At 39.5% G+C, this 24888-nt stretch overlaps 1 protein-coding gene across 2 annotated transcripts in view; it reads left to right on the top strand.

Moving 5' to 3' along the window:
* The first annotated feature begins 1112 nt into the window (after positions 1-1112).
* Positions 1113-24888, top strand: part of CCNB3 (cyclin B3) — a 49875-nt gene continuing 26099 nt past the window's right edge. The window contains exons 1-7 of one of the 2 annotated variants that reach the window (XM_059386191.1): positions 1113-1248; positions 4800-4931; positions 7100-7186; positions 12676-12806; positions 18747-21645; positions 22482-22577; positions 23825-23917. In XM_059386191.1, the coding sequence (XP_059242174.1) occupies positions 4836-4931; positions 7100-7186; positions 12676-12806; positions 18747-21645; positions 22482-22577; positions 23825-23917 (3402 nt within the window). In that variant the 5' untranslated portion in view covers positions 1113-1248; positions 4800-4835. Of the gene's footprint in view, positions 1249-4799; positions 4932-7099; positions 7187-12675; positions 12807-18746; positions 21646-22478; positions 22578-23824; positions 23918-24888 lie in introns of both variants that reach the window. The other variant, XM_059386190.1, reaches the window with a different exon arrangement.

Here is a 24888-nt window from a genome sequence, read left to right as displayed (position 1 = left end):
AAGTGTCTATCAGACATCCAAGTGGAGATGTATCGTAATCAGTTGGATTTATGAATTTGGAGTTCAGGTTTTAGATGATATTTAAAGTCGTGGATCTGGGTGAGATAACCTAGGGAAATTAAAAAGAGAAGAGGGCTTGGGATCATGTGAATATTCTACCTTTAATGTAAAGCTGTGAGATACTAAAAGGGGAATGGGCTGATAGTAAAGACAGGGATGTAGTTTAGTGGTGGAGCATATACAGCTAGCTGCTGTATATGCACCAAGTCCTAGATTTTTATCCCTGGTATCTCCATTTACTCTTTGCATCTTCAGAGGATAGGGCAGGGCTATTAATTCTTCAAGTCTTCTGTCAATTAGTCATATATAGTTTTTTTTGTTTCCTAGAACAAAGCAGGTGCTCAATAACTGTTGGATGAATGAATGGATGAATGGATGAATGGATGAATGAATGAATGGATGAGTGAAATGAATGAGGATATCTGAGTTTTAATACTGGCTTTGCCACAACGCAGGTTTGTAATATTGGGCGGTGAGCAAGCTACAATTTTGTTATCTGTAAAATGGCACTAATGAAAGTACCTATCTTTTTGGATAGGACTTAAAACAATAAAAATTTATAACGTTTAGCACAGAGGTAGTGGTAAATTAATGCTAGCTACTATTAGCTCTACTTCACTTTGGATGCTTATCCATAAAAGAGGGGCAATAATTACTGCCCTGCTTCCCTCACAAGGTGATCTGTGAAGCCAGCAGGAGTTAACATTTAACTCTACAGAGGTTTATTAATATTAATGTTTTAATCGGTCTGAATCTGCATTTTGCAGCCACTCTCACACCCATCCTCCAACAGGATTATTTAAATAAAAACGCCTCTTTAAATCGACCCAGTACTCGGCTGGTCAGCCCTGCCGGGTTCAACCAATTGTACTCGAAACCACGCCCCAATGCGAAGTCTATTAGCTGCAGAACTCAATTTAAAAATACCCAGCCCCGCCCCTCCTTGCTAGGAGAGCAGACACCCCAGCTGTGCTCTCTGATTGGCCCCCCTGCTGACCAATCACCACCGCGCTTCCTGCTGGGGCTGTAATTTTCAAAATTCGCTACTGGGCAGACTGGAGCGAGCACAGGCCAGGTGGAGAAGGACTCAGGTCGCTACAACACGGAGCTCCGTTCATTTCCCGGGCCTCTCCTGGTCTAGGAATGCGTCCGGGATATTTCCTGTTCTGCCCTCAGTCTCGGTGTGAGGTAGGCGCGTTTGAGCTTATATTGCCCGCTCGAATGTCCGGCCCTGTCACAAGCGGGTTGATGCCTGAGCACCACTCCAGCGCCTTGTTAACACGCTGTCTTCTCTCGCCGGCAGGCAAGGCATCCCTGCCATTAAACCTTTGTTTTGTTCTGCTGTCAGTCAGCAGTTTGCGCGAAGTTGGGCAGGGAGTGTGTTTTCGAGGGTGAGATGGCAAAAGAAAGGAGATTGTGTCCTAGCTTTCAGACCGAGCGAACAGTACAACATGCCTGAATCAGAGTACATTTACAAAAAAGTCTTTTCACAAGTGCAAGTGTAGAGGATCAGTTTCATCCACGGGAGGTATTTAAGTCTGTGCTACTTGCGGGACGTCTTTTGAATTACAGGTCGGAGGGTATGAAGGAGGATGGAAACGTGTGCTCTCTCTCTCTTGTTGTCGCTTTTATCTCCCCTGGCTCTCTTCTATTCCCTACTTCAACCGTTGCAGCTCTGGGCTTTTCCACTGCTTTGTGCTTTGGTCCACTTAGGATCCTAGAATGTCAGAGGTCAAAGGACCCTAGAACAGTGCTTCTTAAACTTTGAAGTACATACAAATCACCTAGGGGATACTGTTAACTTGCATTTTTAGATTTGGTAGGTCTAGCTTGGGGCTTGGGATTTTAAATTGCTAACAAGCTCCCAGGTGATGCTAATGTTGCTGGTCTGTTGACCATGGTTTGAATAGCTAGGTGACTCCTTTGGTCCCATTGTCTCATTTTCTTAGGTGGGGAAACAAAGGCCTAGAGAGGGAAAAGGGACTTGCCTAGCGTCATCCCTCCAGCCAGGGGTAGAGTCAGAGCTAGATCCTAGGCATTCTTCCCAGCCCAGTGCTGCTTTCATGGACACCATGCTGCATTCTCTCCCCAGTGTCTTGCTATCTGTAACCTGCTTTTAGATATAAAATGAAGTTGCTATTGTTTCCTGTAGACTGTCTTGATCTATAGTTTTGGAGTCTAAGCAACTGGGCTTCTAAATGAGCCCACTTGCCCCTCTTTGGGTTTTAGCACCAGTCCTGGGGTGCTCAGTGGAGTCTCCCACACTTATCAGTGTATACGTGTGGAAGATGGAAAGTCTGGAAAATGAAAAGGATTATAATTTTCTCATCCAAGTAACAGCCCGTTCTGTAGGTGGTAGAAGTCAAGAATGTTCTGCTGAATGTCCCTTAATGAAAGCTTGTTTTTAGTGGTGTCAATCCTCTCCTCCTTCCTAATGTCAGAGAAATGAGTTACTTAAGTCACTGTGCGTGCCCCCCAAAGCAAGTGATCAGTGTCGGGGAAAATGACGGTGGTGTATGAATATCATCTGAATAAGCTTATTCTCTCTGAGGTTTACTTACCCTGTGATATCATCAGCTGAAAGTTTTCTAGCCTGCTGAGTTCTATTTTTTCTTTCCCCTTGAAAGATAAAAGTTTCAGAACACGAGTCTTTGGTCATCCATAAAAAAATAGTCCGAGGTGTGAATAATAACAGCAGGGCAAGTGGTTTTCATAGAGCGCAGTTAAGGGTGGGTGCACCCAATTTGGCTTTATTGCTGCTTGGCTGAGTTTTGAAAGATGAGATGGAAAATAGGTTTGGATTTGGGCGAAGAGAGGGAAAGTAAGATTCACCACTTATTTTGAGGGCCTACTATGGGTTAAGTTTTGCACATACACATTTACTTCTGCGTCAGCAAGTAAGTGGTGGTATTCCTCTATTGCAAATGAGAAAATTAAGGCTCAAAGATGCTAAGTTGTCTGGTTTAGAAATCCAGTTGCTTCTTAAAAAAATATGTTCATTTTGTCTTCTTACACTACTACAATGCAGCCGTTCGCTTTGGACCCTGGACTGTTTTGGAGTGCTTTTGAGTATGATTGGAGAGACTTCCTGGTATTTTTATGAAGAGCCCTGGAAAGAGCTGGGGGATCTATGCTGCTTAATAGTTTGTCCTGTGTAGTAAGTCCCTTAACACATCGAGGCCTCTAAAATGGAAAAGAACTGTATTTGTATTGTGTACCCTCCCAGTTTTATTGTGAGGATCAACTGAGGTAATAAATGTAAAGGCACAGACTTGTACTGACTTTTCTTGACTGACAAAATGTTTAATACTTCATCCAAAATCAGCCTTTCTTCTTTCTTAAACCTTTTCCTCAAGCTGCAGTCTTCTCTGCTTCCCTTTCTCACCAGCCTGGCCCCAGCCTAGCATTCAGCCCCTTTCTAACTCGTCCCTAATTACATTCTTTATATTCCACACTCCAGACAGCTGGGGTGTCCCTGCACCTGCTGTGCTCAGCATGTTCAAGCCTCAGCTTGAGCGAAGACTTTCTTTTCCGGGAAAGCTCCCCACTCTACTTGGGAACCTCTTTGTCATTTAAGTCTAGATTATGTATAACCTCTGCTATGAAGCCTTCTCCCACCCGTTTCCCCAAGAAGATTATTAACTTTCCATTGTGTTTCTCTAATACTTTTTATTTACTTTTATTAAATCATTTACCACATTTTAATGTTACATTTAGAGTTGTGCATGTGACTACTTATAGGATAAGATACATGATTTATTTGCATTAATATCACCATTGCTGGAAATACCTGGTACAGAATGGTAAACTTGTTGCATTGCTTTAGGGTCTTGCTTAGATGAGCCTGTTCTTTGTCAAATGCATTTGAATTTGGAGATTGAATGTGGGTGAGTTTGGAAGGGCAGTTGCATCGGAGTGGGAGGGGTCTCTTGTATATTCAAAAACCGATTCCTCCTAATAATGGCATTTGCTCGAAAGACACCTAGGTGGATCCTAACTATTGAGGACTCACAAAAAAGAACCTTAAAGAATGTAGAATGAGGTCCCCCACCTAGATGGGACAAAGATAGGACTCTCTCAAGGGCTGTAATGACAGTTAAATTTTTATGTCACGTGATTCTCAATAAGTTAATTCCTTCTATTGTTATCTCATCTTTTGAATTTTTTTTCCCTACCAGGTATCTCTGGAACCAGATTGCGGTTTCTTTTGGTTGAATGCAGTCTTTGAATACTCTGACCTATCAGACATATGTGTATGTTCGTGGTGTGTTCTAGCATCTTCTCTGTAGCTTCATTGTATTGCTGTGCCAGGACCCTATGCCTTTTAAAGAACATTAACCCTTCCAGCTCTCTTCTATATTATTTGATCTGCATGTTCTTGATCATTTTTAATGCATAACACTCATGTGATGTGTTCCCAGTGTTCCCCGGCCTAAACTAGGAGGCAGGCCACAGTTCCAGTGCCCACAGAGGATGACAGGCACTGTGCAGGGCTTTTTAGATAGAGTGTCTTGTTTAATTTGAACAGTGCCCTGCAGAGGTAGGTATACTTTTCTCCATTTTACAGATGAGATAACTGAAGCCCGAGGAGTTTGTCACTTGCCTAAGGTTAATTGTGGTAGAACTAAGATTTAAACACAGATCTGCCCAACTCAAAGTATATGTATTCTCAGGAGTTTTCAGAGAGTTTGGCAGTGTTTCTGGTGAATGGTGTTTAAAGAGTCCCTTTCTGATTGCAGCCCTATCTTGGAGAGACACTGCTGAACCTGTGAAAGATGCCACTGCCACTACCTTCCCAAAGCTCCAACCCTGAGACTAAGAAATCGCAGTCCAGCAAAATTGTGCCCAGTGATCATGGCCAGTCTGAAAAGGTTAGAGCACACTGTCTCTCCCAACAGTGCTGGGAGTAGCTTCTTCCTGTTTTGGTTGAGTCCCTATCCTCACCCCTAAATCTTTCTGAATCTGTGTTGTTTAATCTGAGAAATTGGGAAGGAGTGGTAGCTCTTGTAGTTTAAGAAGACTAGCAAATTAGGACTTGGTTTCTACGTGTGAACTCTCCTTTTCCACAAATGCATAGCTGAAATGAAGGGTGTCCTTCAAAAGCAAACAATACTCAGCTCTCATTAATGATCACAGTCTATACTCTTAATTTCTGGGAGATGCTCAAAGTACCTTCCCAGGAGACTGCTTGGTGCATCCTGGGGAGACTATGAAGATTAGGTCAACAAATGTATTATTATGCTTTTTATAGCTATTAAGTTTGAAGAAGGTGTCCATTTTGATGTTTTTTTTGACCTTGTAGATAGTTTGACACTGTCATTCTGACTTTGTTTGTCACCGTACATATGTTAATCAGAGTTTTACTAAGACTGATGAATTGTCATTAAGGGAGTATTTCCTGGAGCAAACATCATTAAGCCAATTTAATTTCCTTGACTGGTTTTCTCTCAGCATAGGTAAACATTTTCTAATCATTTTCATTTTTTATTTTACTAAAATGATTTTCATGGAGGAGCTAAATTTTTTTATATATAAATTTGGCAAGAAAGATTTGATCAGATTTTTGGCCATCTCGAATTTGCTGATTAGAGTTCTGCCATAAGTTTTGTTTTGTGGCAGTTATTTTTCCAAGTCCAGCTTTCTAGGGGCACATTTTATAAATCTAAGTTTTATTGAGTTCACATTTACCTGTGAATTTTATTTGGGGCTGATTATTTATACTGGTAATATTAAGTGGGAGTTGGATAGCAGATTGACAGTGTATTTCTTAGTTTATTTGTGAGATTTGTGTAACCACCAAATATTTTATTTTTGCTAATTATTTCCACTAGGATTATTTATCATGAACTAGATGAAAGACTAATAATTTACTGATTTCTTAGCTTAATCAGTTAGAAAACAGAAGTAATTCTTCTCGGCTCTTTCAGGATTTCTCTGCTATGCTAGATTGGTCTATTGTACTATGAATCCAATTCACTAAACTTTCTGATCACTTACTGTGTTACGTATTAACTGTTTCATCATGTTTTTCATGATGAAAAACAGAGCAAAAGATGGTGTGACCCTAATGCTCTGCTTCACATCATAGCAACTCTCTGATCTAAGTAGGTCAGGATTCTCATTTCATAGAAGAAATTTGATACTTTGGAGGCTTTCACCAAAGAAAAACTATTAGAGAGTAGAAGAGCCCTACAGTGTGATTTACCCTAACCTGTAGCCCCACAGAAATGATCTTATTCATTTGGGAGTTGGGTAAGGCATGCACAGATAAACAATACCCAGAAAGAAAGCCCCCTTTGCTCCAAAATATTCACCTCTCTTCCCGTCCACTACCTCTCCTTCATAGACACTGACAATTAAAGGTTAATATGGATTACCAAACTCCTTTCTCAAAATACAAAATTTAGGCCAGCCAAGCACCTCTATACAGACTATAAAAAACACATATTCTCTCATTTGATCCTCAAATAAGGTTATCATTTCAATTTTACTGATAAGCAAATTGGGCCTGAAAGAGTAAGCGATTTGTCCAAGGTCAACAGCTAGTAAAGAGGTGATCCTGGACCAGTATCTAGGTATGTGTGTTATTGTCCTTATTGGGAATATCTTAAATACTTAACACAAGAGATACTTAAATATTTGTTACATTACTGAACAGATTTACTTGAGAGCATCCATATTAAAGGGATGACTAGGAATGGCAGGGTGGTGATGGTGGTTGTTAATTTTGGATCGGATAACCATAAAGATGAGAGAACTAAGAGGAAAAACTTTACCAAGCCATTTTGCTCATTCTAGGGGTTACACTGAATATCATCATGCTAATTTTGTCCCCATGATCAATGATTACTTCCTTTAGAGACTCTCTAAGCAGCAGTGAGTGCCAAAATTTCCTTTTGTTGTAGTTTTTTGGGGTTTATTATATACATCTCTAGTTGCTTGGAGATTCTGGAGTTTCCCCTGAGCTCCAAAGATGACCCAAAGCCCCTGAAAAGTATTCATTATTAGAGATTCTCATTTACCTCTTTTACTTTTTTAGAGAGGGGAGAATTACCAAGCAAAGATTTCTTCATCTTCACCTAAGAGACGATGCAAAAAGAGATCAGCTTTTGAAGATCTCACCAATGTGAGTACCCTAGTCCAGCCCCCTGCTATGGTTTTGCATATGGCTGAGATAACCTCTTCCTTAAGGGATCATTCTGGGTTACCGACACTGACCCTCTCTAGAATGTTGAGAGCCAATTTTACTTGGAATAAATGATCCAATTTTAGAACTGCAGGAGCTTTTTTGTTGGCACATACCATCTGTATTAATTTGTTGAACTTTCTGGAAGCAGCAGACAGAGTGATTATCAAATACAAAATTGTATATAATTGTATATAAATATAAGGGATCTTGCACTTATATTAAGTCCAGTCATGGCTCAACTAGCTGTCTAGGCCTTGGAGATAAGTATCTTGATGGATATATTGTAGTTCAAGGCAGTGTTTATCAATTCAAGCACTATGGGCATTTGGTGCAATAGTTTTTCTATTATGTAGGACTGTCCTCAGCCACAGTATCTCTGGCTCCTGGCATTAAATTCCGGCAGCATCCCATTCACAGTGACAATCAAAAATGCCCCCTGATGTACAGAACCATTGAGGACTACTGTTCCATGATCTGGTCTTCAATGTGGAGATTTGAGAAACTCAATTTTGAAGAGGATTGTTGAGTTTACTCACTTCTGGTATTATTAAGATACCAGCAAAACCCAGCACTGATAGTTAAACTGTTACTAATTGAATGTAGAATTGGGCCAAAGGTAATCTTTGGTTTTAGAAAATAATAACGGATGACTACTGAGGGTTTACCAGGTGCCTGGCACTATTCTAAGCACTTTTTCCTGTATCAACTCCCTTAATTCTCTTTTATTTCTGTAATGTAGATACCATAATTATGTCTACAGATCAGGACTTGCCCAATGTTGTTTTTGAAGTCTGTTTCATCTAGGATAGAGAGAACCCCAGTGAGCTATTCCTGCCCTCCATAGTAGGGTGTCCCTCTGTAGCTACCAGAATACTTGTATCTACTAGAAAATAATTTACCCCCTTGAGCAGGATTGGATAAGCATTGGCAAAGTTCTCTTCTTTGGATCTCTGCTCTTTAGATGCTGCTATGGGACCACCTTTGTACTAACATTGTCTCTTCCCCATACAGATTAGAACATTTATGATTGGGTTACAGCTTTCTGAATCATTTCAGATTTACTGTGGCTTGGTTGAAAGAGACCCTTTCCACACAGACCTGTAACGCTAGATTTGTTTCCTGACTTATTTCACCATGGATCTAGAAACTTGGCTGAAATAAGGTAGCCACACAAATCTGAAGCAGATGCAGCTCATGTTGGTGTGGCTTCCCTTGACCCCCAGAGTCCCTGATGGAAGAGCGGTGATACTGTGCAAAGCAAGTTCTCACAGCATAAGAGGTGATTTCTTGCTATGTCTCAGTCCTTTTTTTTTTCCATGAAGTTTATATTGCCATTCATAAAGAACAAACACAAGCTAATAGGAAATACATGCAGATATCATCCAGAGCCCTTCTGGTTCTCCAACTCAGTGCAATTATCTGTTAGGCCACATCTGTATCCAGGGTGGAAGTGGGAGAAGCCAGGCATCTCTGAGCAGTAGCTCTGCCTCTAGCTTTTCAGAAACTCAGTCCAATTCCCTTTTGCATTCAAGTTTTGAAGATTCATTTTGGTAACCTTGAATGGTCTTTGGTATTTTCCTAAAAAAGTCCCATCACTACAATGTGCCTAAGCCCTTCCTAGGACTGGGTATTTCTGCAGATGTCTGAGCTCATCTATTTGAAGGTGTGGGCTCCTTTCTTTCTGAATTTTGAAGATTCCTTCTATGATTATTTGCTTCTTCCTGTTTGTATTCCTGTCAGTATACTAAGTCTCCATGTCCACACATCTGTTTTTTTTTTTTTTCCTCAGCATTCACCAGTAAAGTCCTGGCATGCCAAAGAGTTTATCTGTTTTAATTAATCTGTGTTTTTCTTTCCCTCGCCTTTATCATTCCAGCATGGGAAAAACTTTTGATGTATAAGAGCTGGTCCTCAGTAGACAAAGAGATAGGGTCTATATCCACATTTACTTAAATGATTTTGTGTCAGTAGGACACAACTTTCTTATTTTTTTGGTCAAACAGTTGTAAGGAAGTTCAGATTAGGGTCCCCTACCCTTGAGTTTAGTTAGATCTGAGATTATTAGTGCTTTGAACCTTCACATATGGCAAGTTGAGAATTTCACCCTGGGTGTTGGGGTCTTATCTCTCCTGCTGAGAAGGCAATTCTTTTCTAATTCTGAATCTCAGTTGCACATATAGGGAGTTTGTAAAACTTTAGGTAAGAAGTTAAAATGAAAACAGTGCCAAACTATTTGAGAAGTAGAGGATGACTTGAGGATCTAAGAAAGAACTCCCTGTTGGATTGCAGTTACTTATTATGATCTGATGATACGAAGACATATTTTTAAATATTTCATTTAGAAATAATTTCAAGGTTACAAAAATTTGCAAAAATAAGTAGTAGTACAAATGATATACGTATACTCTTCACCTAGATTAACCTGTAGTTAACATTTTATCCCATTTGCTTACATATATCATGGCTTTTTACCCCTAAGTACTTCAGTGTATATTTTCTCAGAGAAATTGTCTTTTTTAAAAAAATTATTTATTTATTTGAGAGAGAGAGAGAGAGAGCAAGTGCGCAACTGCAAGCAGGGGGAGGAGCAAGAGGAGGGGGAGAGAGAGGATCTCAAGCAGATTCCCTGCTGAGCATGGAGCCCACATCTTGTTACCCTGAGATCATGACTTGAACTGAAACTAAGAGACCCCCAACTGACTGAGCTACTCAGGTGCCCCTGAGAAATTGTTTTATATAACCACAGTACTGTTAACAACTTTATAAATTTACATTGATACATTATTTTTATATAATCTATTATCCATAGTCCAGTTTTTTCAGTTGACCTTATAAGGTCAATGTTGTAAGTACTTTTACCCTCCAGTAGAGGATCCAGTGTAGTATCATTTACTTCTCATTTCATTAGCTGCTTCTAAAAAAATGTGTATGTATTCTTTTTAAAATTTAAATTCAATTAATTAATGTATAATGTATTATTATTTTCAGAGTCTCTAGCTGCTTTTAATCTGGAAAGTTTCCATAGCCTGTCTTTGTTTGACATTACCATTTTTGAAAAATACAGTCCCTTTTAAACACCCTTTTATTTATATTTAAAGTTTTACTTATTTATTTGAGGGAAGAGAGAAAGCATGCACAAAGGGAAAGGGAGAAGCAGGCTCCCTGCTGAGCAGGGAGCCCAACTTTGGTCTCAGTCCCAGGACCCCCAAATCATGGCCTGAGCTGAAGGCAGATGCTTAACCAACTCAGCAACTTAGGTACCTCTGGACACCCTTTTAAAAATAGGCCACTCCTCATTTTGTGTTTGTCTGATGTTCCCATGTGACTAGATTGATGTTACACATTCTTGGTTGGGATTCTGTATAGGTGATACTCTGTCCTTTGTAGGATATCACATTTGGAGGCACATGATGTCCATCTGTCTCTCACTGGTGATATTAAATTTTAGTCACCCAGTCAGGATATTATCTGGTTCCCACTGTATAGTACTGTTTATTTTTTTTCCTCTTGCAGCTAATAAGTGGTGATACACTCTTAAGAGCCTGCAAATAATTTACTCTTCATCAAAATTTCCCCTAGATTTAGCATCCATTTATGATTTTTGTCTAAACCAAATCTTTATATACACATATACATATTGTGTACTTAAACATACATATATATATATCTATATACACAGATGTACACACATTTATACATATACCCATATACTCAGATGTATACATACATATACCTACTTAAGAAATCATGAATGTACACAGCTCCCATTCCAGTACACAGGGTTTTTCCTGGCATTCCCCAATCCATATTTGTATGTTCCTTCTTCTACAATGAGGACATCAACACATTTACTCAGTACTGTAACACAACTAAAAGGATTTCAAAATTACTTCATCCATACCACCATAATAAACCTGTTAAAAAGAGTTCCAGATTTGGGACACCTGGGTGGCATCAGGTGGGTGTCTGCCTTTGGCTCAGGCCATGATCCCAGGATCCTGGGATGAGTCCTGCATCCGGCTCCTTGCTCAGTGGGGAGCCTGCTTCTCCATCTGCCTGCAGCTCTCCTTGCTTGTGCTCTCTCTCTCTCTCTCTGACAAATAAATAAATAAATAACTCTTTTAAAAAGAGTTCCACATTTATTTGCAATATTCTCTGCCACACCACAAACCCATCCTGATTGAGGATGTGTATGTTGAGGGTATATAGTCAAAAACTGTGTTAACTTGGATTAGTTGTTTCTTGTTTTTTCTTCTGTTTTCTTTTTCTTTATCCCTTAGTGTGATTATAGTATTTGTTTGGAATATAATTAGGTTCAGTTTGTTTCATTTTAAAGCCATAACTTTTAAATGAAACAAACCGAACCTAATTATATTCCATTTTTACTGGTATTATTCAAAATCTCATGATCTCTTTTACTATTTGATAGAATTTGTTATGATTAGAGTTTATGGTGGAGCTCCCCAAAGCCCCATGTTAAATAAAAATCGTCAAACTGTGGAAGGAACCAAGATGCCCTTCAACAGACGAATGGATAAGGAAGATGTGGTCCGTATACACTATGGAGTATTGTGCCTCCATCAGAAAGGACGAATACCCAACTTTTGTATCAACATGGACGGGACTGGAAGAGATTATGCTGAGTGAAATAAGTCAAGCAGAGAGAGTCAATTATCATATGGTTTCACTTATTTGTGGAGCATAGCAAATAACATGGAGGACAAGGGGAGATGGAGAGGAGAAGGGAGTTGAGGGAAATTGGAAGGGGAGATGAACCATGAGAGACTGTGGACTCAAAACAATCTGAGGGGTTTGAAGCAGTGGGGGGTTGGGAGGTTGGGGGAACCAGGTGGGGGGTATTAGAGAGGGCAGGGATTGCATGGAGCACTGGGTGTGGTGCAAAAACAATGAATACTGTTATGCTGAAAATAAATAAAAAAAAATCCCCTCAATGATGGGATAGATATTTCACAGGTAGTGTTGTCTTAGAGGCCTACCCTGAAAAGCTAGTCAATCTTGGTAAACCCAGGTAGCAAAGCCAGTTATGTTACATTTTCTCCCCTGTAAATGTCTCATGGAGTCAAAGTAGAATGTGATATTAACAAAACATCTTTTGGGGACTTTTTCAGCCAGTATACCTGACATGGAGATCAGAACTACATTCTGTGTATCTTGGAATCACTTCAGGCTGCTATTTGGCTAATATGTAGCAGTACTACTATATTGCTAGCTTCCATTTTGATTGGTTGGCACTAGTGCCACACTGGTTGTGGGATGTTTTGATTATTACTCCTGGGAACACCCAAATGAAGTGTCCAAGGTGGGGATGTGGTTCAAAACTTTCCTATAAGTGCTACCTATTAGGTAATTTGTGGTTCTCTAGATTTCCTTGCTTCTTTCTCCCCCGCCTCCCATGTTTTTTGCAGGCTTCTCAAATTCAGCCTGCCCAGCTCAAGAAGGAAGCCAATAAGGAGTTTGTTAAGGATGTTTCCAAGAAGATAAAAGGGAACACACCTGCTCTTGGGTTGGCCAAAAACAATGAGCTGAATAAGGAAAGGTGAGTAAGAAGAGACTCAGATGGTAGTATTTTTAGACGGTAAAGAAGAGTATGTGACATCTTTTGACCTCCTGTTGTCCTCCACTGAGAACATGCTTAGTGAGCCATAGTGGTGATTGCCACACTAACCCTTAGGTGCTGCGGTGAGCCCAGATGTGCTTGCTGAAGTGTTATGGGCCTCTTCTCTCTCTTTCCATGGCATGTGCATATTGAAGGAGCCGTTGTCATTGGGAAGTTTGCCAAAAAGTCTAGTGCTCATCTTTTCTTTCTTTTAGTAATTCAGTCCCTGTTTGAGCTAGTCTGTGCTTGAGATTGCGGTGGCAATTTTCCAGGGGATACTCAGCAGCTGGCTGATAGCTTGCCAGTCTGCTTATCTCATTAGAAGCTTTTGGGAGAGGTTTGTCCCTTGTTACTGGAGAGAAATTACTATCTCTCTAGGCCAAAAACCCATGTTTTCCAGATGTTGCAGGGATCTGTTCACAGGTTCTGCAAGTAGATATGAGTACTTTCATTTGGGTTAGAAAAAGGATTTACCTCTAGGAAAACTTATTAGAAGAAGAGTTAGAGGGTGAAGTGAGTCTTTTCTATAACCTCTCCTCATCCTGGTGGGAATTACTTTCAGGAAAGAAAAGAATAAATTAGCTAGTTAGCTATGGTAGGATTAAGCATGGGTTCCAAAGGGTAAGAGAAAAAGTTGGGGAATTCCAGGAAATTAACATGGTAGGTCTACAAGACACTTTTCTAATTATCTAGCCAAAAGAAATCAAACCAGATAGCATTTATCCCTACTTAGTTTTTTGCTGAAATGAAATTCCTGGGATTTCTATGTGTATTTTGACTTTAATTCCCTGAATTATTTTCTTCTGATTTTCTTTTATAATTCTGACTTCAGCAGGGAAATCCTTACAAAGTACCATAAACATTCTTGCCTTCATTTAGGGTTCAGTGGAAGGGATCTTAATTAATAACACTAGAACTAGTGGCTGACATTTATTGAGAGCTCACTATAATCACACATTTTTCTAAGTGGGCTTTTTTTGCCAACAGCTTTGTTGAGATATAATTTACATACCATACAATTCTTCCATTTAATGTGTATAGTTCACACATTATGTACTGAAAGCTTTCAGTATATTTGAAGTTATGTAGCCATCACCACAATGAATTTTAGAACATTTTCATAAATCAAAAAAAAACCCCAAAACCCCAAAACAACAACAAAAAACCCCTTCAACCAATATCTTTAGCTACCACCTCTCAATTCCCCCATCCTTCCCAGCTCTAGGCAATCACTAACCTTGTTTCTGTTTCTATAGCTTTGCCTATTCTGGGCATTTCATATAAATGGAATTATGCAATGTGTGGTCTTATGTGTCTAGCTTTTTTCATTTAGTATAGTGTTTTCAAGCTTCATTCACATTGTTTCAGGTTTCATTACTTTTTGTGGACCAATAATATCCCATTGTGTGAATATACTTTACTTTCCTTATCCATTCTTCAGTTGGTGGACATTTGGATTGTTTCGACCTTTTGCTTATTGTGAATAATGTGGCTATGAATATTTGTGTACGAGTTTTTTTTTGAACACCTATTTTCGATAATTTTGTGTATATACCTAGGAATGTAATTGTTGGGTCATATGGTAATTCTGTGTTGATCTCAATGAGGAGCTACCAAACTGTATTCCATAGTGGTGACACTATTTTACATTCCTACTAACACTGTATGAGGGTTTCCAATTTTATACAACCTTGCCAACCCTTACTATTTTTTTTTTATCATGGCCATTCTAATGGATGTGAAGTGGAATCTCACTGCTTTAGATTTGTATTTTTCTTTTGGTTTTTAAAATTTTGTTTATTTATTTGACAGAGAGAGCATAGGCAGGGGGAGCTGCAGGCAGAGGGAGAGGGACAAGTAGGCTTCTAGCTGAGCAGGGAGCCTGATATGGGGCTCCATCCCAGGACCCTGGGATCATGACCAAGCTGAAGGCAGATGCTTAGCCACCTGGGCCACTCACGTGCCCCCAGATTTGCATTTTTCTGATGACTAATGATATTGAGCATCCTTCATGTGCTTATTGCCTTTTGCATACCTTTTGGAGGAATATCTATTCAGATCATTTGCCCATTTAAATAATCTAGTTTTTGAGCTTTTCATTTTTAAGTTGTAAGAGTTCTTTATATTTTTTAGCTATATGTCTCTGATCAGATACGTAATTTGCAAATATTTTCATCTGTTCTGTGAGTTGTCTTTTCATTTTCTTGTTGGTATCCTTTGAGGCACAAAAGTTTTTAATTTTGTTGAAGTTCAATTTATTTTTTTCCTTTGTTCCTTATGCTTTTGCTTTTGGTGTTCTATATAAAAGACCATTGCCAAATCAGAGGTTACAGAAATTTAAGATTTTCTTTGCAGAGCTTTAAAGTTTTAGCTCTTTAGGTTATTGACTCCTTTTGAGTTCATTTTTGTTGTTAGTGTGTGTTAGGGGTCTAACTTCATTGTTTTACATGTAGATATCCAGTTGTCCCAGCACTATTTGTTAAAAAGACTAATCTTTCTCCACCAAATTATCTTGGCATCCTTGTCAAAAATCAAATGACTGTAAATGAAAGTGTTTATTTCTGAAGTCTCAATTTTATTCCTTCAATCTACACATCTGCCATTATGCCAGTACCACATATCGTGACTGTTGTTGCTCTGTAGTGCATTTTGAAATTAGGAAGTGTGACTCTTCCAACTTGTTCCTCTTTTTCAAGACTGTTTTGGCTATTCTTGGTTCTTTGCAATTCCTTACAAATTTTAGAATCAGCTTGTCTGTTTCCACTGGGATGTTTACAGAAGTTGTCTTGAATCTGTAAATCAGTCTGGGGAGTATTGCCATCTTAATACTAACTCCTCCAACCCACAAACATGGGATGTCTTTTCATTTATTTAGACCTTTAAATTCTTGCAACGTTTTTGTAGTTTTCAGAATATAAGTTTTGTACTTCTTTTGTTGAATTTATTTCTAAATGTTTTATTCTTCTCGATGCTGTTGTAAATGGGTTTGTTTTCCCAATTTCTTTTTCATACTGTTCATTTCAAGGATATAGGAATATATATGATTTTAGCATATTGATCTTGTATCATGGAACCTTGCTAAACTTGTATATTAGTTCTAATAGTTTTTGGGTATATTCCTAGGATTTTCTATATGTAAATTATATCATCTGCTAATACACAGTTTTACTTCTTCCTTTTCAATCTGGAGGCCTTTTGTTTTATTTTTTTGCCTAGTTGCCCTGGCTAGAACCTCTAGTACTATGTTGAATAGAAGTATCAAGAGTTTGACATCCTTGTCTTCTAAGAATTGGGTGACCGACTTATTCTGGTTTTCCTAAGATTTGCCCAGTTTTAATACTGAGACTCTTGCACCCCCAGAACCCTCTCAGTCACAAAGAGAGTTGGTTACTCTATCAGGGAAGCCTACTCTGATCACTCCAGATCTATGGTATCATAGATACTCAATACCTATTTCCTATACTAATGTTTCTTAAGAGCTGGATTTGAAGAGGCAGACAGGAGCCAGATCACTAGGGCCTTGCAGATCATGGCTAAGAGTTTGGAATTTATTCAGAGAATAGAGGGATTTTGTCCTAAAGCATCAACAATGCTATATGAGTTATATACTGCTACACTACAACTCTCCCACCCTCTAAAGAAGAGTTGGATATCCTGTCTTTTCCCTGATCTTAGGGGGAAATCACCCATCTCTCACCATTAAGTACAATGTAAGCTTTGGGTTTTCATAGATGCCCTTTGTGAAGTTGAGGAATCTCTTTTCTATTCCTAGTGTATTAATTCCTTTATCATGAAAGGGTTTTGTATTTTGTCAAATGATTTTTCTGAATCTATTGAGATGATCATGTGGCTTTTGTTTTCTATTCCATTAATATGGTTTGATACATGAATTGAATTTTGGATGTTAAATTAATCTTGTATTCCTGGGACAAATCCCACTTGGTCATGGTGCATAATACTTTTATGTGTTGCTGGATTTGATTTGCTAGTATTTTGTGGAGGACTTTTGCACCTATATTTTTAAGAGATACAAGACTATAATTTTCTTGTGATATCTTTGTTTTTGGTATCAGAGTAATATTGGCTTCATAGAATGAGTTGGTAACTGTTCTTATATCTTCAATTTCTTGGGGTGGTTTACGAGGAACTGGTATTGATTTAGATGTTTGGTAGACTTCCCCAGCAAAAACTTCTGGGCCTGGACTTTTCTCTGTGGGTAGTTTTTATATTAATTCAATATTTTTGTGTTATAAGTCCACTCAGATTTTCTATTTTATTTTAAAGTCAGTTTTGGTAGTTTGTGTCTTCTTAGGAATTTGTCCATTTTATCTAGCTAAACTGATTTATTGATATACATTTAGTTTTGAACTGTTCTTTGTTTTACATGTTTTTATTGCATATTAATCAAATCTTCACAACAGCCCTATAAAGGAGGTAATACGATTCCCATTATATAGCCGAAAAAAGTGAAGCACAGTTAACTTGCCCAGTGTCACCTAGCCAGTAGGTGGAGGAGTCAGGATTTGAATCCAGGCATTTTAGCTCTAGAAGGCATACTCTTTATCATAACTAGGTTATCTGAAGGCTGTTCTCACCAGGAGGGACCTGGAATCTATCTAGGCACTGTGGAACCTCTCTAGGCACTTCCTTTAAAAAATACAGTGATTTTTAAATTATATATATGGGGTTGTACAGCCATTACCACTATCTAATTTTATAACTTTTCAACCCCCACCCCCAAAAAAAGGCCTGACCCCATTAGTAGTCCCTTTCCTTTCCCAGCCTCTCATTCTACCCCACTTCCCTGCCCTTTTCCAGCCATAGGCAACCACCAATCTATTTTCTTTTATGGATATACCTCTATGGTTATGTCTATTCTGGACATTTCATAAAAATGGAATCAGATGATATCTAGTTTGGGGGGCATTTACTCTTGTTCAGACTGATGATTGTATTTGCCTTAAATTCTCTCTTATTCTGATTTCTAGTCCTCCAGTGATTTGGTCACACTAGGTTAGTTACTAATTGGACATGAAGTCCTATTCAAAACAAAGCTTTGAATCTGGTCCTTGTGAACAAATGTCCGTTGTGGTCTTTTTATTTTCTCCACTGGGAATGTATCTCATGAATAGCTTAGGTTGAAGGGGATGTGGTTAGATACCACCAACATTAAGTACCAGTCCACCTTTCTTTTCTAAGCCTTCCTAAGCTCTCTCTTATAATTTTCTCACAAGCCTTCAAACAATATTAATTTCAGCCTACATTTTACCGGATGCCTGGTGCTGATGGACAAAGATAAATAAATGGGGACGCCTGGGTGGCTCAGTTGGTTAAGCAGCTGCCTTCGGCTCAGGTCATGATCCCAGCATCCTGGGATCGAGTCCCACATCGGGCTCCTTGCTCAGCAGGGAGCCTGCTTCTCCCTCTGCCTCTGCCTGCCATTCTGTCTGCCTGTGCTCGCTCTCTCCCCCTCTCTCTCTCTGATAAATAAATAAAATCTTTAAAAAAAAATAAAAATAAAAAAATAAATAAATGTAGCTACTGAGGGAGACTGATATAATAGCAAATAACTCATACAGTGTGGTTTTAGAATAAAGACTTTGTATATAAATAAAGGAAATAATTCATATATAGTAAAGCACAACATGGATTTTAGGGGAAATTTTTCAGAAAAGTGTGAGAACCTAGGCCATAGAAACTATACAGGGTGCTACTTAGTTGATTCTCTATGGTACCGTTTGATTTTTACCCTTTAATCTATCCCTTGAGGTTGAAGCCTTTCCCCTTTTATAACTTTGGTAAATATAGCAACAAGATGAGATGGTTGGTGGGGATTCTAGGAACTACATTCTTCTTACTCAGACATTGTTTCCTTTACAGTTATAAGCCAGAACCTTCACCACTAGTAGTTTCTACTACCCTGGTACCAAATATTATGGAGAAACCACTAAGTCTGGAGATATCTACCATCTCTAAAACAACCACTACTGAGGAGGTATCATTTTTCAAAAAGCCATTGATTTTAAAAGAGGAACTCATTACTGAGGACACAAGCCTTTTCAGGTCATTTTCTTTAAGAAAGTCCACAAATCAGGGGGAGATACCCCTCATGGACAGGCCACCATCCTTACAGGAGGAGGCTGACAGCAATGATGAGTTTGTTGTAGAGCCGATGACTTTTGGGAAGAAGCTTAAGACTGAGGAGGCAGACATCACCAAAGGAACATTATCCTTAAAGAAGATGAGCACATATCAGGGGGACTTGGCTTTGCAGGACATCACTTTTGAAGAGAATTCCTTCATTATGGAGCCAACAAACTTTAGAAAGAAGCCTAAAACAGAGGAGGCAACTTCCATCAAGAAGGTGTTATCTTTAAAGAAGAAGAAGTATACCACTCAGGGGAAAGTGTCTCACATGAAGAAACCACTAGTGTTGCAGAAGACCACTTCTGAAGAGGAGTCTCTCATTGAGGAGCCACTGACTTTCAATAAGAAAGCTACCAGCAAGGAGGCAGGCTTCATCTTGAGGCCATTATCTTTAAAGAAGAAGTGTACTATTCAAGGGCAGATGGATCACTTGAAAAAGCCATTAGAATTGCAGAAGACTATCTCTGGAGAGAAGAAACTCATTAAAGAGCCATTATCTTTTAAAAAGAAGCCTAACTCTAAGGAGTCTCTCTTCCAGGAACCATCTGCATTGCAAGAGAAGCACACCACTAGTGGGGAGGTGGTCCTCTTGAAGAAGCCACAGGCATTGCAGGAGGAGGACACTAAGGATAAATTTCTTATGGAGCCAATGTCCCTTAGGAAGAAATGTACTACCAAGGAGACAAATCCCACCAAGAAGTCATTACCTGTAAAGAAGTGTACCATTCAGGGGAAGATGTATCACTTGAAGAAGCCATTAGTATTGCAAAAGACCACATCTGGAGAGAAGTCATTCATTAAGGAGCCACAATCCTCTAAGAAGAAGGACACAACTGAGGAGTCCCTTTTCCATGAGTCATCCATGTTACAAGAGAAACACAGCATGGAAGAGGAGGTGTCCATCTTGAAGAAGGCCTTGACCTTGCAAAAGACTCTAACTGAGGAGGAGTCACTTTTAAAGGAGACTTTGGCTTTTAAGAAGAAACGTACCATTGAGGAGGCAATCCCCACTGTAAAGCCATTATCTTTAAAGAAGAAAAAGTGTACCAGTCAGGGTAAGGTGTCCTACTTGAAGATGCCACTAGTATTGCAGATCACCTCTGGAGAGAAGTCACTCATTAAGGAGCCCTTGTCCTTTAAAAATAAGTCTACCACTGAGGAGGAGTCTCTCGTCAGGGAATCACCTGTGTTCAAAGACAAGCATACCATGCAGGGGGAGGTGGCTCTTTTGAAGAAGCCAGGGGCATTGCAGGAGAATGTTGATGGTGAAGATGAATTTCTTATAGAACCAGTTCCCTTTAGGAAGAAAGGTATCAGAGATGAGGCGGTCTCTACCAAGGAAACTTTATCTATAAAGAAGAAAAAGTGTGCCAGTCAAATAATGATGTCCATCTGCCAAGAACTGTTGGACTTGCAGAATATGATTAGCAAAGATAAGGATTCTTTCTTTATGGAGCCAGTGTCACTTAGGAAGAAGTCTTCAACTGAGGAGACAATCCTTACCAAGACACCGTTATCTTTAAAGAAAAAGCAAATCACTCAGGGGAGAATGTCCCTCTTAAAGAAGCCACTGGTCTCAGAGGACACCACCTCTGAAGAAGAGTCAGTCTTTAAGAAGCTATTGCCCTTTAATAAAAAGTCTGTAACTGAAGAGGAGCTCCTCTTCCAGGATCCATCTCTTTTGAAAGAGAAGCACACCACTCTGCAGGAGGCGTCCCTCTCAACTAAGCCACTGGCCTTGCCAGAAAAGACCACCACTGAAGAATTGTATATTAAGGAACTATTGACTTTAGAGGAGAAGCCTACTACTGAGGAGGAATTTCTTTCTCCAGAGCCGTTTTCATTGCATGCTAAACCTACCAACAAAGATGAGTCCCTCTTCTGGAAGGCTTTGGGTTTGCAGAAGACTGATACCAAAGAGGATTCCTTGAAGGAGCTGTTGGACTTGCAGGAGAAAAGCACTACTGAAGAGGAATCTCTTTTAAATAAACCATCAGTTCTGAAGGAGGAAGTCTCCACTGAGGTGGCAACAAGCACTGAGGAGCAGTTATCTTTAAAGAAGAAACCCATTGCTCCGGGGGAGGTGTTCCTATTGAAGAAGCATTTGGCCTTGCAAGAGAATATCACCAATGAAGAGTCCCTTATTAAGCAGCCACTGGCTTTTCAGAAGCCCAGCATTGAGGAGACCATCCCAAGGGAGTCCTTGGCCTTGCAAGAGAATCCCACAGTTGAGGAAGAGGCTACCCCGTGGGGGCCCTTGGCCTTGCAGGAGAAGCCCAGCAGTGGGAAGGAGACCATCTTCAAGGAGCCTTTTCAGGAGAAACCTACCCTCAATGAGACATTCCATGTCAAGGAAACATTTGCATTGGATGAGAAACCCACCACTGGGAAGGAGTTGTCCCTAAAGGAGCCATTGGCCTTGCAAGAGAATACCACCCAAAAGGAAGATAACTCTCTCAAAGATTTCCTGATCCTCCAGGCTGAAACCAGCTCACATGTGTCCAGCATAGCCCCTGAATCCAGAACAGGCATGTCCAGTGTGGGCAAGTTCAATACCACAAGCACATCCAGTGCTTGTGAATCTAGTTTCAATAAGCCTTCTTCATCTTGGGGCAAGAAGTCACAGAAGGAGGTATTCTTTCTCTTTCTTCTTAAATTAGATGATGTGTTCTTTGTTGTCCTGTAGGTAGCTGCTAGCAAAGAGATTTTTTTTTGCCTTCCTAAGTAATTGATCTGTATATAGTAGGCTATAGTAAATCAGGCTGGCCTTGTGGGATCTCTTGACTTTCCAATTGGAATTAAAATACACCCAAACAATTAGAAAGTATTTATTACAGGAATACCCACAAGGATCTGGAATATTTGTGTGTGTGTGTGTGTGTGTGTGTGTAAACTACCTTTCTTAGTAATTGCAATCTGCATTACAGTAGACTCCAGTCAAAGATGAGTAAAGCCCACAGAAGCATCTCCCAAGGAGGTTGGTATTTAAGTTGAAAATTGGAAGGATGAAGGAATGAGATTGGCAAAAAGGAGGAGAAATACCCCTCTTGTAGATAAAACAAACTGGGTAGAAGTGTAGAAGGGAGGAAAAGGCTACCAAGAAGATGAATTGGGTTAGATCAAAGCATTGGGACAAAACAAGTGACCTAAGAAGATATATGACACAAGTTGGAATAGTAAAATAAGAGTGTTTTTCCTGGAGAGTCTTGAGCTTACCTGTAAAAATGATGCCTAGTTCCTAGGGCAGAGCAGTCATGTGCAAGAAGGATTAAACATTTCTTGGTCATTTAGCAGCATGAGTATTGAAGGACCAAGGGGGTGCTCTGTTGTGGCCCAGGATATATGGGGCTTGAGGAAACTTAGCAGAAGATGACACTGGGAAGAAAGGAGGGCATGCTTTATGTGTATGTGCTAAGCCTTCTTTGGAATCTTTCTCCCTCTAACATCTTTTTGGTGATTTCCAAGCAGATAACCGCATCGGAGGATATTGACAATAACTACAGTGATCCATTTTTCAACCCCATATATGCCAAGGATATCTTCAGTTACATGAAGGAGAGAGAGGTATGTAGGTGGCTGTTGGAGTGGAACAGTTTCTAGGTCTCATTTCCTCATCATTCCATCCTTCAAAATGCAAGTTGAAAGGGGAGGTAATAATGATGATTACAATAATAACAGCAACAACTGACGTCTACTGGTAGCTTACCATAAGTTAGACATTGGGGCTAAAGTGTTTATAGACATTATCTTGTTTAATTCTCCCAATAACTTCATGATGGTAGGTATTATTATCTCCTTTTTATATATTGGAGAAACTGCTCAGAATCACACAACTAGTATATGGTAGAGCTGGAATATGGGCTAAAAGTCTGATGACCTTGAAGACCATTAAGTCTGCATCTCTAATTGTTGAGGAGACAATCTCAGACACAAAAATAGTAGTCGTCTTCTGAGTGGCTGTTCTTAAAGATCTTTTCCCTTCTCTATGCAAGTTTCTGGTGACATATGTGAAATCACTCTCCAAACTGGTGACACTTTCTTCCTCTTTAAAATCAGCCAGTTTCCTTGACCACTAAAATTCATTGATGGCAAATTTTCTTCTCTCTCTCATTCTTTCTCTCTCTCAATGAAACAGAGGGACCAAGATTATCTAACAACTAAAATTTTAGCAGGCTATGCATAAGAGCGAGGATGAATATCTTGTCTTCTCTCTACAGACATAACATTTGATTAACTGACTCCAGATCCTTTACTTTTTTCTGGCGTAGCTTGGAGGAAGTAAGAGATAACTTTGTTATACTACATGCATGGGCCTTAGCTCAGTGGTGTCAGTTTCACTTGAGATCTTGTTAGGAATGCAGAAATCTAGCCTCATCCAGGCCTTCTAAATTAGAATATGAATTTTAAAGATCCCCAGGTGGTATATGTGTTAAAGTTTGCAAAGCACTGCTCTACTTTAGATTAAATTGCAAAGAAGGGGTGGAACCTCTTTGGTATTTATTGATAGGTATATTCCTGTCCATATTCCATAGTCCCCCTAGGCTCCTCCATATCTACCCTGATGCTTGAATATGATGTGCATCCATTTCCCAAGCATTACTAGAACTTGTCTGGAAGAGGAGACTTTGATTGGCTGATACCAGCCAATCTGATACCAGCTGAAAATAATGAGTTAGAACTGAAGAAGTTAATTACATTGTGACAATTTCTTTTTCTGAGATATTGGTTGCAAGTATTTTTTTTCTTAAATTACAATTTTTGAACTATAAAGAGAGTTTACGGATTAATATTTCTTTTTTTATTGCTGCCAGGAAAAGTTCATACTTAAAAAATACATGAACAGGCAGACTGACATCAGCAGTTGCATGAGGGCCATTCTTGTGGACTGGCTGGTAGAGGTGCAGGTAAGCCTGACAACTGGTGCTTTAAGGGGCTGCTCTTTTCTGATTATTCATTCAGTATCACCAGATGCTAAGCATGGTAAAAATTTTCTGGGCCTACAGAGTTGAGCCTTCAGGGAGCTTATGATCTAGGGGGCAAGATAAGACATGCAGACATATGAATACAATAAAAAATAGAATACCCTAGGTACTATAAGAATGTTATACATAAGATCCTGTGAGAACCCAGTGGAAGGAGACACTACTTCTAGAAAAGGCAATGATGGTACAGTAGTTCAATCATTATCAGAATTTTACAAAGTCTATTTCATGATTTGGATAGGGATCAGTGACAAAGCCTTTCAAGTTTTGGGTGAGATTGGTGATAGGAAGGACAGTGTGGCAGACATGGCAGGACCAGACACGGCAGGTAGCTATTTGCCTGGAGTTGGATGTTGAGGGAATATTGCTATGAGTACTTAGTTATCCTTTTACATGAAGGAAGGAGAGTCCAGAATAGTACCTGGCACATAGTGGAGTATCAATACATATTTGTTGAATGAATGAAATCGAGTGGCTTGCTGTGGCATTTGCAAGAAAATATAAGGCATAGGCTATGCCCAGAAGAGTCTTAGCTACATAATTAGGAAGAAAAGGTAATATAGTCTAATATCCTTTATAGAGTTTGAGAGGGGTGGTTCAGGGTCACTTTGAAGTAAAAGACCAGGAAAATGTAGTAGACATGATATATTTGGATATCAGTAAAGCATGAAAATGCCTCTCATCTTATGGAAATAATGAAGAATAATGAAGTAGATAAGAGCATAATTTGAGGGGGTGCCTGGGTGGCTCTGTCAGTTGAGTGTCCAACTCTTGGTTTTGGATTAGGTCATGATCTCAGGGAAGTGAGATCAAGCCCTGCACTGGGCTCCATGTTCAGTGGGGAGTCTGCTTGAGATTGTCTCTTTCTTTCCTCCCTCTGCCCCTCTTTCCCT

Source organism: Mustela nigripes, chromosome X (genome assembly GCF_022355385.1).
Source record: "Mustela nigripes isolate SB6536 chromosome X, MUSNIG.SB6536, whole genome shotgun sequence".
NCBI classification, from domain to species: domain Eukaryota; kingdom Metazoa; phylum Chordata; class Mammalia; order Carnivora; family Mustelidae; genus Mustela; species Mustela nigripes.
Note: the sequence above shows the minus strand (reverse complement) of the source record. Positions and strands in the feature narration are given on the sequence as shown.